At 43.2% G+C, this 12,675-nt stretch overlaps 1 protein-coding gene across 2 annotated transcripts in view; it reads right to left on the reverse strand.

Annotated features, from left to right (window-relative positions):
* Nucleotides 1-12,675, reverse strand: part of ADAMTS7 (ADAM metallopeptidase with thrombospondin type 1 motif 7) — a 77,839-nt gene that overhangs the window by 57,715 nt on the left and 7,449 nt on the right. For both annotated transcript variants that reach the window (XM_062583558.1, XM_062583559.1), the window contains exons 4-8: nt 9,185-9,381; nt 7,400-7,483; nt 6,389-6,513; nt 4,975-5,124; nt 2,789-2,932 (exon numbers count right to left, since the gene is read on the reverse strand). In XM_062583558.1, the coding sequence (XP_062439542.1) occupies nt 2,789-2,932; nt 4,975-5,124; nt 6,389-6,513; nt 7,400-7,483; nt 9,185-9,381 (700 nt within the window). The remainder of the gene's footprint in view (nt 1-2,788; nt 2,933-4,974; nt 5,125-6,388; nt 6,514-7,399; nt 7,484-9,184; nt 9,382-12,675) is intronic.

The raw sequence follows: 12,675 nt of genomic DNA on the forward strand, positions 1-12,675 counted from the left end.
AATTGGCATGATTTTTGTTCTGTCTTTGAAGGGATATACAGTAAACTGCACTCTCTGCAGTAAGATTTCATAGGGGTCTGTCCTGCATCTGCCTAATTCAGTCTGCTCATTAAGGAGTCGGATGATGGACTATATGGTATGATGATTAAATCCCCATATGAGAGTACACTGGGAGGATCTGCAAGTACATTTGAGAGTAGGATTAAAATTCCAAAAGCTCTTGGAGAACCGGAGTAATGATCCAAAAAGCCAGGGCTGAATTCAATAAAAACAAATGCAGGATTCAAATTTGGGAAAAATCAGCTGCACAAACAAAGGATCTAGAATAACTGGTAGAAGAGCAGTGCAGGAGGAAGGGCTCTGGAGTTACTCTAGCTGAGCAGCGGGCAGCAGTATAGCGCTGCTAATGCAAGTAAATATCACCCACACCCAGGTTAAGGAAACTAGAAGAGCCCATAGAAGGACAGTGGAAGAAGGCCTTCATCACTGCAAAGAAAGACTAAAAAAGTGGCTGTTTTAACTAGAGTAAGAAAAGACCAAGGGGAGACGTGACCGTCTGCAGCTACGGGAAGTCTGCTGCTGAGATGAAAGAATGATTCTCCTCCCTGTAGCGTATCCACAGGCCCAGGCAGAGCATGCATTAGATAGTGATCCCATTTAAAAATGTTTTTCTATTAGCTGAGCTAGGAAAGAACTCACTTCATGTTGAGGAGTGCAAGCAAAGAGACCTTAGAGCATCTTTTGATTTCTCCAAGGATTAGAGGGAAAAGATCACCAAATGTCAAAAAGAGGTTTATGTAGAAAGTGCCAGCATGACACAGAGCAGATCATCTGTCCATCTCCAGAGCTGGGAGATGCAGAGCTGTCACTCAACCATGGGGATGTCACCATTACCTGTAACTTACTGCAAGATCTGGCCTGCTCCAGGATCCCTCATTAGCTTGAGCAGAGGGAGCTTACAATGCTATTCCTTTTGGGGGATGGAGGATGTGGGGGACGTGACCTGTCCAGCTGTCCTGGGTGTCAGAGAGGACCCTGACCCACTGTCTCACAAAGGGGTCACAGTGCTCAGTCCCGGTCAGACTCCAGCAAGGAGCCTCCTGCACTGGCCATGCAGCGCTGGGGGGATGACAAGGCCGTGCCACTGTCAAAAACATGAACTGTTTTCAGATTCAGTGGATTCTCCATCTTTTCTAAAGTAATAATCATCATCTGAAAGTGCACTTTTTTAACATGAGGTCTGTTCCAAGCACATCTAGCAACCCCAGGTCAGCCGAGCCTCATTTTTTGGCATACTTCTTCCCATTTTCCTGCCAACATCGTATTATAATATACTCATGTCTGTGCTCACAACAGGCCTCTCCTTTGCCTCAGGGATGTCACAGACATTGAAAGAGGCCTGCTGAACTGTTCTCTGCATTTGAAGGAAGAGCTGCCCCCTTTGGGAGGAGAGTAAAGACAGACAAAAACACAACTGGAAAAGCATCCAGATGGTCTGCCTCTTCCCTGTTGAATAGCAGCTCAAGGTTATTACAAGCAGGAAATTCTTAAGCTAAAAGTGAAGGTTAAAAATAGAGGGCCAAGTATTCTGTGGATTCAAGAAAGCACCACTCCACTGAAGACCATAAATCAACACTAATTCATCCTACCTGGGTGCCAAGCCTGTATGTTTCTGGCTGGGATTGATTTGACTGGGATTTAGAAATGGGGAATCAGTACTCAGCCAAAGTTCCTATCATGCAACTCCCAGAGTCCTTACTAACATATCAGCACAGAGCTAGAGCTTTCCCTGGTGCTGTTTCTTGCAGATGCTCTCATTGTTTTCTAATCATCCTGTAGCAAGGAAAAAAAATATCCCTCCAGTGGAAGATACTGGCTAACAAATGTAAATCTCTGGACCATGTTCTTAAGAACTTAGTAACAACAGGCTGAAAAATCAACCACAGAGTGCTAAAAATAAACAAACGTATGAAAGAATTTGGCTCAGTTTAATTTTGTCATGTGATGCCTCCTGCCTATAGGCAAACACTGTTAGTTTGCCCTGAGCAGTGTCCCTCTGCCAAGATGAGTGCAAAGCGAGATCAGGCTGTCCAGTGCTCTGCAACGAGATGCACCAAATCTCAGCAGAAAGAAAAACTATCTTCGGACAACAAACGAATGTCAAAGCCACTCCCTTTCCCCCTGGCAACCAAACACACACACATAATTATTAGGTGCTGTGAATGTCCTGTGAAGACAAACAAGATCATCACACTTGCAGCAGTATCTGAAGCCTGGTCCTTATACACATACTCGTTGTGCACGCAGATCATAGCAGCCAGTGTCCAAGCTGACAGCTTGGATGGGTCGACATGCTTCCAGCTGGACTGCCCTCAGTCATGCTGGTACAAATGAAATGTGGCTCCAGTCCTGGCACTGATTGACACATGAGCATGGAGGAGCAGACCTGGCTCCAGTGTTTTGCTGCTGAGCAAATACACTTTGGGAACTCAGACTGCTAAGTCAACAGAGAAAAATGCTCTGGCTTTATTTGCCCAAACCAAAAGCAACAACCTAGTGTGCTGCCACATAAATGTCTGCATTACTTTTGTGTACAAATACTCATTCTTCATAGCAAGGACCTAGGCAACTGAGCCTGTTAAAAACACCCCCAAATCCCCTGAGGTTGACTTCTAAGAGCAGTAAGATGAGTCATTCTTCTGACTACAGACCCCAAAGCCCGCCTCAACCCTCACATATGGAGGCTGAGCATCCACACAAAAGGAAGATGAGAAAGTGAGGGACTTACTCAAGGAATCGTGTGATGTACTCCCTGCTGCAGCGGGACCAGGTGAGTGGGGACGTATCATACAGGAGCTGTGGAGACATGATGAAAGGTCTTTTCCCAACTGGCTCACAGTCATTGCTGCTTCCATCATGCTGAATCCCAAAACTGTGTAAGAGCACAGTCCCACAAAGGAGAGGTGAGACACATGCCTGCCACAACCACACAAGTTCTCTGCTTTCAAGCAGAATGACATACATCACTCCCGACACTGCAAACATTCAGAGCTTCCTGGGAAACTTGTGCATTATCAAACAGTATGGCATTTGGCAGCTTGGGAAATTCTAATGAAACTAGAGACAGTGCCATGAACTTTGTCAACTTGGGGCTATGCTTCAGTAGATAGGAGCTGGGCACCCAAGGGCTAATCTCAGCTCTACGACCTTCGGTGAATCCTCCTTTCTGCATCTCCTTTCTGCCCTCTTGACTGAAATAAGAGATTGCCTCTCACTGCAAAGAGGGTGCAGTGTTTCTGTGCTTTTGCAGTAGGAAATGCTGCTGAGCAATGAACACAGGGAGAGGATGGCAGCTAGGAGAAGCAGGAGCTTTCCTCTTGCATGCTTCAGGGCTGCAAAGCATAGCTGTACTGCACTAGCAAATAAGCAGAGCCACCGGAACTGCCTGTCCACGTGCTCTTCGCACTGACTCACATAAAATTGTTTTCCCTTGTAATCAGTGTGTCAAAAGCACGCAACTTGATTAACTACTATGTCTAATGATGGCAAACAGAAGGTAACTTGGTAAGCTGTGGTAACTCAGCTGCATTCATGGATGTGTGTTCCCTATTTCCCATGATACAATGAACAAGGAGAACAGCTCCCATCATCCACATCCCCAAGAAGCTTGTTTCTCCTTGTCCTTACACTGGAGTAAAACAGGGGTATTTCCACTTGAACAGGCCCAAATATAGCCTAAAGAATTCAATGCAAGGCTCTTTGGCCTGTGCTTTATTCTTTATAAACAAATATTTGCCTTGCATCTTCTCTGCATTCACCAGAGCACAAGTAAACTATGTGTAAGTCACAGCCTGAAACATGGAGAGTCATCATTAGCTCCTTTTCATTTACATGTATCATGACGTGTTTCTAGAAACATGCAGGTTCCAAGCCTAGTGTTTCACTTATTATTACTGCAATTTGCATCCACTACATTGCATGTGCTCAGAAAGAAATACATTTAGTATTCCTTTACCATCAATAAGCAAGTCTATATGGAAAAGCTCAAGGGGCAGCTGATTTGAAGGACAATCAATCATGGAGCAGACACTCATCACAAAGTAGGCCGTTAAGTGATGTTATTTAAATTAATAGATGAGATTTAGCACAACTGTCCAGGCTGCTTACCATTAGACATGTGATTCACCCCTAAATATCTCAAAAGCAATAACTAAAAATGTAACTGAAATAATGAGCAACAAGATCTTATCTGAGAAGATGAGCACCCCCAAGGTTCATACCATACTCAGAGGAAACACAGAGGGTGAACTTGAAGTGACAAAGCCAATGGACCGTGCTTAATGCAGAGAATACATAAAGCAAACATTTAACTGAATAGATTAATGAATCCAAAATTTAATATAATTTAATGAATAAGTCATCATATCATATTTTTTCCAAGTTACATATTTTTTGCAGGACTTTTATTTCAGCTTTCCTATTGAAAACTTGGCCAATTAAAAAGTAATGAGAATACTGAACAAGACTGATCTAATTAAACTTATAGAGTGTATAATTTTATCATACAAAGATATCGATTATGAACTATGATACGACCTTTTCAAAGTTTAATGGTATTGAACACAGAGTAGAAAAATCCCATCACTGAATCTATACACAGACTAAGTTTTAATCTTCTTACTGAACCAACCTTCTTTTCCAAAATCTTTAACTTCAGCAACACAGGAAACAGTATACAAATGTAATTAGTGTAGGTTTCCTTGGAGTACGTGATTTTCAGTAAGCCCACAACAATCAAACACTTAACCCTCTGAAATGAAATTCTCAGGGTAAATTCCTCTGGACTCAGAAAGTTTTGCGTAAGTGAGGAACTGCTCGGTAATATTCTTCCAATTTCTACTTGTACCTTTTCAACCCCTGACTAGACAGTGCAAAGGACAGAAGTCAGAGAAGAGATTAGGAAATTGGTAGTACCTGTGTCCGAGCTCATGGGCCACAGTGAATGCCAGGGGAAGTCCCGTGTCCTCATTTATATTACAGCTTCGGTGGGGCTGGCACATTCCTGCCACATGAGACAGACCCAGAGTCTCACAGGGTCTGTTCATTGCTGCACAGATGTCTTTCCTTTGACATTTGGAAACAACAGAAAAACATACACACACACACACACACGGCAAGAGATTGTTTAAAAACAGCAAGTTTCAAAGCAAAATGAAAACGATCACAGGCAGGGCTAGGGAGATATGAGCGGAGTCAGCTCTTAATAGGAAGGAAGAGCCCAAACTCCCAGGCCATGTAAGGTTTGCATGAAGCCAGGCAAGCAGAGATCACTAGCAGCAGATTGGCTATCTGTGGAGTAAACCCTTCTTCTGTGGCCCTGATGCACCTGTTCCAGTGCCCAGTCACTTGCCCGTGGAACAGAGAGTGCTCCAGGGTGCTGCAGGATATGTCTGAGCCAGCAGATGAAGATGCATTGACACTGGCCAAACAGAAGCAAGAATGGAGATGTCCAAATGGTTTTCCACAGCAGCAAGATTTATGACCTTTCCTTTCCCCTTTACTCTCTTAGTATCCCCAGCATATTAAAAAGCCTGATGAATAGGAAACGCAAGCCAGCCTGGCTACATTTATTCCATTGCATAAATAAAGCTGATGCTGATAATAGTTAAAGCAGTTACTACATTTCTTGGGAAATTACATCCTAGGGGTGTTGTGGCCTAAGGCAGAGAAGCTCCAGCCACCCAGGAAGAACAACTTCACTGAAGTACAAGGCTTTAAATATCTTATTTCTGCTACAAAGCAGATCTCCTAAAGAAGATAAAATTGTTTTGGTCTGTGAAACAGTGTACAAACTAACATGATATTGCCAATAACCAAGCTGCTGCAGCCCAAAGCCATCAAACTGTGCATTTTGACTGCAAGGTATATAAACTTGGCCAGAGAAATGAACTTCACTAAGCTTCAAGGGAGGTTAGAGGCCTTCTCTGAGACTGCTTTGCAGATCCTCACATTAGTCTACAAGGAAAATAGGAGACTTCATCCTTACGTAAATCTCCTGTGAGGATCAAGCCATGCTGGGACTTGGCAATAAGGCCATGGTGAAAATCTGGTTTGGAAATTCCAACTGGAAGGTATCTCCAGATTTAAATCTGAAGTTTGAGACCAATTCCAGCCATTAAGGCCAGGCAGTCTTCAATTTCATGTTTTATGTCTTAGTATATGTGCTAGTATCTGAGACAGGGCTCAGATAATGGGAGTGAGATTTAGACAGATCCCACTAAGATGTGCTTCTGGCTGCCTGTGTATCCACATTCCTCTAGCTATCAAAACAATTTCTAATGGGTAAAGTAGCAGCTGAAAACATAGAATTAGCTCATGGGCACGATACCTTGTAAGTAGGACTGCGACATCATGATGCAGTGGATGGGAATCTCCTTTAATGTTGATATTTTTCTGCCATTTGCAAAAACTTTTCAAGGTGTTGTCTGCATGGTGGGAAATCTTCAGATCCTCCTGCCAATGTGATTAAAAGTTTGCTGTCATACTGCTGCAGGATTTGTTTGTTTTTTAGGATGCGATGGGGAGGGCTCTGATCTCAGACACATCAGAATGAAATTAGAATTGCCAACCAGATGGAATTACTCTGTATTTATAAGTTGTAAGTTGGATGGGAATCCAGTTCTTTTCTACTTTCTTTTCATCTGTGATTCAATTGAAACATTTTATCATCTAATACAGGGGGTTAAGAAACACTGCGGGAAAGTATTCCATCTTGATTGATGTGCTTCAGAGAAGGATGCAGCTGGGGAGCTGTACTGAACAGCTGAGCAACTTCAGGCTCCCTGAGAATGATCACTGCAGCTGGGAAGCACAAACAACCAGCATTTCACAGCCCTCAGCCAATGCTACTAGCTGTGATATTCCTGCGGGACCTGCCCAGCTCTGAGCAGCAGAAGCAGAGCTGCTCAGCATCCGCTGGATACACCCTTGCCCTCAGCCTGACCACTGACATGGGAGCTACTCCTCTCCTAAGTATGAAGGCATGCTGCCAAAAGCAAAATAGCAGCACCAGTGGCACTGGCTAACACCCAGTAGCTTACAGGATGGGAAGGAAGATATTCTGAGATGAAATTATCACAAATTAATGAGTAACTAGTTATTCTAAGAATCAGATTCTACAGCTCCTCTGACCACAGAATCCCCCTATCTCTAATTGAGATGCAGCCTAGGAAGAACACAAGGAGTTGAGGCACAGAAATCTGCCTCCATCTTATGCCAGTTCATCCAGGACAGGCTAACAGCATAGAAGAACACTTACAGGCTTTCAAGGCCAGCTGTCTATTTATCCCCAAGTCTGGCTATGAGGGTGGAAATGTGAGTCACACTGTTTACTCCTTACCTCCTCATCTTCTAGCAGGATGAGTCGCACTATAGCAATGTTGATGGGGTTCCCAATACTGGCATGGTGGAACAAACCTGCCACCTGCAAAATGCAAAAGCCAAATAAATAAAGCCAAAAAAACGTCATTGCTCTGTGACACGACTCCTGATAAGTACATTTGCAAGGGAACATGAGCTCAAAGGGAAGCTACTGAAAGTTGTTGACAGGATCTCAAGGAATTCCCAAAACGAAAGGCAAGACCAGATGCAGATTTGGACTGAAATATTTGCAGTGCAATGATATCTCCATTTTAAATTTATATAATCTCTGCAGCACATTGAAATTCAACCAGAAATGCCAGAGGAACATCTCTGTTTTCACTCCATAATGGATGTGTTTGACATCTCAAAGGAAGCCTACTCTCTGTCAGTGTATTCACCAACTATGAGAAATCCAGGGATGCTACCTCGAAGTCCTCTGCCCAGTTCCATCCTCTTTTCTGGCCATCAGCCAAAGCCCTTTTCTGAATTATAAACAGGTACTCCCACAGCAGCGGAAGGGTAAACAAACCATACCAAATCATGCTAACTTATCTGGTGGTTTTACGGGGTTAGCAAATACCCCACAGATTTTCAATTAAGGCCACCATGTTCACCTCACATTTGATCCAAGCAGATCTAACTGTGATATTCAAGAGGTAAACAGTTAGTTTGTTAACACACTAGACCATGTGGTTTCCAATGAATGTCTGCAGAGCATCTAGAGTTTAAGCAGTAGTATGAGCTGTTGAGGAATTTGAGTCCAATTATTGTAATTAGCTTTTAAAGCCTGCCTATAACTTCTATCACCAAATGTTCCCATGTTTTGGGGCCAGAAATGCAGCTCAGCTATAATCTGACACTGTGCTTGACTCCTTCTCTTAACTATCTGCAGTGGCACATTCCCAGGAAAGCCATTCATTTATCTCCTGTTAACCAGACTAGCACTCCCTTCATCACAGGCTGGCTGGCACCAGCTCCCTGGCATTTGGCTGACTGCAGGGCAGTATCTCAAGATTAAAATGAGAAACACGATGGTAGTTCTCCTGAAGTGCTCCTTCTGCACGTGCCTCTGGCTGGCACTGCCAGTTATGAGCACAAGAGAGTCTGAGCCAATGCTCTCATGTCCCTGTGAGGCTTTTCACTTGTGAGAAGGTTTCCCTTATCAAGCAGAGGGCTGTGGTTGGCCTTATGTGCAGGCTTCAAAGTCCTTACAGCTTCAGCTGCATTTCTCTGTGCATGCTGCCTGCACATCCAGCTGGAAAGCACCTGTCATGATGCCGTGCAGGCCACAGAGTGCACAGAGTCCCTGCTCTCCCTCACTGAGAGCAGTGCAGCAGGCACAGTGGAGGTCCTAGGTGAGGGCAGCACTCCCATCCCCTGAAACTTCAGGTTTGGAAGGAATAGAATTGCCCTTGGGGTATCTCCCTAGGAGGCCACATTAAGCATTGCAGTTTGTGAGAAGGAGAAAAGAATGGCCCCCTAAACCCTGTGGGAAAGGTGGAATTGCTGCAGGCTAAGAGCTGCTCCCGTTTAGACAGCGTTTTGGGCCGCTGGCTTATCTGCCATGACACATTCTCCCAGAGCAGCCAGAGCATTGAGCAATGCAGAAAAGCAAAAGTGCAGGCATGAATAGCCTGTTTGGTGGGAAACTTACTGTGGTCACACCAGAGACAAGTCCTGGAAAGCCCAGTGGCCTTTACATCTCACAGTTATGACTCCAAGGCCATGGGTGGTTTGTGTGGTTGAGAAAGCCAGGACTCACCATATTCATTACAGTCAGCACGTACTTTTCTATATTCTCACTCCCATGGTATTCTACCATCTTGGTGTCTGCTACCACCAAGGTTTCCACCCACTTCTCCTTGCTGATGGAGCGTTGCTTTATTCTTCTCTTTCTCCGCTGTTTCTGTTCCCATCTTTCCCTCCGCTTCTCAGACTTCTCCAGGCTTTTCTGAGATTCTGAAAGATTGAAGGGGAAGAAAAAGACCTTTTTTAGTAAAAGGTCCACAAAGTTGATAAAATATCATCAGAGTGCTTCTCCCTCCCCCTTTTTTGAATTAAAGGAAAAACAATTAAGTATTTAGAATACGTTCTTTGAGGAACATGAAGACTCCATCAGACACAGGATTCTCCAATGCAGAGCACTTATGGTTTGTATTGATGTATTGATATATGAATTTACAGGCAACAATGCAAGAATGCTTGAATATGCACCACTGCGAAACAGCACTAGTGTCTCAACGTTTACGATTATAATCACACATCTAGATTTTATCGGGCAAAAGCAGTTCCCTAGCACAATAAATTCCATGTCCCAAAGTTGGGACATTTTGAGCCAAATGCCAAAGACTATGAAGTGTCCTGAGCAGGACTGAAATATGCAGGACAATATAGAGATTTCCTAGGCCATATGGAGACTAAATTCCAATTCCACCTTGGATTCCCTTATTGCTTGTCACTGGGAGTTGTACCCAAAGAGAAACAACAGGAACATTTATCAGGCTGAAAAGGCACAGAATGCTGGAGAAGAGCGTGGACATTCCTAAGACAAACAAGCAACTGGGAATTCTCATGCAGAGACTTTTCCTATGACGCTGTTTCAAGATCAAGGTCAGGGTCAGTTGCAAGCTGGGTAAAGGCTTTACAAACCACATCACACACAGTGGGAATTGCTTTTATGACCAATTTCTAAGAGTTCAGCATTACTTTGCTAACAATGGACTTTTACATTTTATGGACTATACTGTACTTTTAACTGTGAAAGAGTGTTTTATCCTCCAGCCTGAAAAATCCTAAGTATCTAGATAATTTGATGAATTGCTAATACCATTGTGGCAGTTTAATCAAAACAACTTCTTTGGAGCTTGTTCTCATTGTGTCCGTTGCTGCTAAGTTTTCATTCAGGATGTCAAGATACTTTAGAGGGTAGGGGGTGTAGAAGGTTCCCTGGATACCACAGAGAGTTTGTAGGCATTTTTGCTTTGAAATCCTTCTTAAACACTTACTCAGCTGTACATATAGGCTCACACTATGCAGCATAGGGTATTGACAGAAACTAAACACCAAGGTCAGTCTAATACCATCTGGCTGTGTGGTGTTTTGCAAAGAAAAGCAGCAATATGTCAATACAAAATGAAAGAGCTGAAGTAATACAAACCCTACAGATTCTCTAGTTTCCTTTTCAGGTGTATACATCACATCTACTGGTCTGTATTCCAGTAGAGAGTCACATGCATTACAAACTGGTCATATTATACCCAGCAAATTAATATAATTAATAAACTTTAAAGTCTAGAAGGAACCATTATATCTATAATAATCTATAATTAATAAACTTTTAAGTCTAGAAGGAACCATTATGATTATTATCATAGATTAAAGAAGTTCCATTCATTTAGATTAACGGAAGAATGCCTAAAGATGACCTGATAATAGAAGAAAGTTTCTGAAAGCAGAGAGCTCTAAAAGATAAGCAAAACAAGAGGCACCAGCTGGAAGATGTAGCTTCACAAATCCTGACTAGAATTAAAGCACCTAGTGAGTTGCTAAGCACTGGAACACTTCAGTGGGCATGTGGTGAATTACTTGAAATCTTTACAGCAGGATTTGGAAGTTTTTCCAAACAATCTGCTCTAGTCAGAGGAGAAGTAACCAGCATGCTCTCTCTGCCTTAAAACAGTAACAAAAAAACCCACCATCCTCCATCCAGTCTTTACAATTTCACTCCTTGAGCCCTGCATTGTAATCCTATCTATCCAGGAATAATTTTGGACTGTTGCCTATTGCACATAGATCTGCTGCTTCATCACCTTGCACTGAGAACTGCGAGCCATCCTCATCCACAGCTACCTGATTGTGCTCTGGAGGGATAACATCTGGCACTGCAGCATCAGGATCAGATATCTCCTGAGACAGCAACTGCTGAGAAGATGTCTGGATAATGCAACAGCTTTCCAAATGAGCTATGAAATCATGGTCACAATCTACTCCAGACTGTTAGGTAGAAAATGTACCTTTGCTCCCTCTCTTGCCTCTGAGGGTTCTGCCTAAGGGGTGCACCTTCACATTATGTCTGGGAAGCAAGTTTGCAAGAAGCAGACACACAAATTTCATCTAGCTAGGCTGAGGAAAAACAGCTATGAAATCACAGTGGCAACACAGATTTCAATGCAGCTGTACCAGCTCTCCTGGGACATAGATTCACACTCCACAAGTTAACTTGCCCTAAACATTGATTTGTTCTTCTTTGCTGAAGACAGTGGCAACATGTTTGTGACTAGCCTCAGGATTTCATAATGGACAAGGCTTTGAACTCTCTTCTCTGATCCTGGTGTAGTCTCCCTCTGAAGCACCACAAACCCAGCCTGTGCTCCTTTCTTTGTGCAATGCAGCGCCTGAGATATGTTCTAATATATTCAAACTCCTACTGGAGATAGCTGCAATTCCTCCCAGGCCTATGTTCAGAAGACAACACTGTCCAGCTAAGCCATCACTATTTGCATTTTCTAGGACAGTTATTTTCTGCAGGCTCACTCTCTTCACTGTGTCCAGGAAGAAAGCAAGGAGACCACTGTCCTGCAGACACTCAGAATAAATGTCTAGTGGGAAAGGGTGAGCCCCAAAAGAAAAATTGCTATTTTTCTACTCCAGCCACAAAGCAGAAGGGAGAAATGCCTTTGCAGAAATTAATTCCTAGATACTACTACATATAAGGTATTTATGGATACAAAAAATGTTTCATTTGCATTATATTCAGATGGGTCAATGTGAAAACTTGGACCCAGGGGAGTAAATGGGAATTTTGCTGTTCAGTTCATGGGAGTCAAGATATTACTCAGAAAGCCCAATTTCCTGGCAGGCATAAACTGATGTTTGCAGGGAAATGAAAACAAATACTCCATCTCCCCATCAAAGAAGGCCTGCAGCAGGTCAGGAGGAAAACATGACAGCAAGAGACCTGAGGTTCAGCATACATTGAAGTTGAGTCAGGTATTTGAGAAAAGTAAGTAAATACAGAAAACTAAGCAGGAGAAGAAAAAGCCTGTGCTCTAAAATAATTTCCATGACTTGCAGGAGCCAGTCACAAATGCTGCAAAATCACTGCTTGGTGCTAAGCAAGCAAATTTTCCTAACTAGAAATTTGAAACAGTGGCCAGCATTCCCATAACAAAAATGCTTGTGGAAATGACTGTGTGCATACACTTCTGGAAATCTGACTGTCTCAGAGTGAGGAGCTCCAGGCCACCCAGCTAT

This window comes from Rhea pennata, chromosome 10, assembly GCF_028389875.1.
Source record: "Rhea pennata isolate bPtePen1 chromosome 10, bPtePen1.pri, whole genome shotgun sequence".
Lineage (NCBI taxonomy): Eukaryota > Metazoa > Chordata > Aves > Rheiformes > Rheidae > Rhea > Rhea pennata.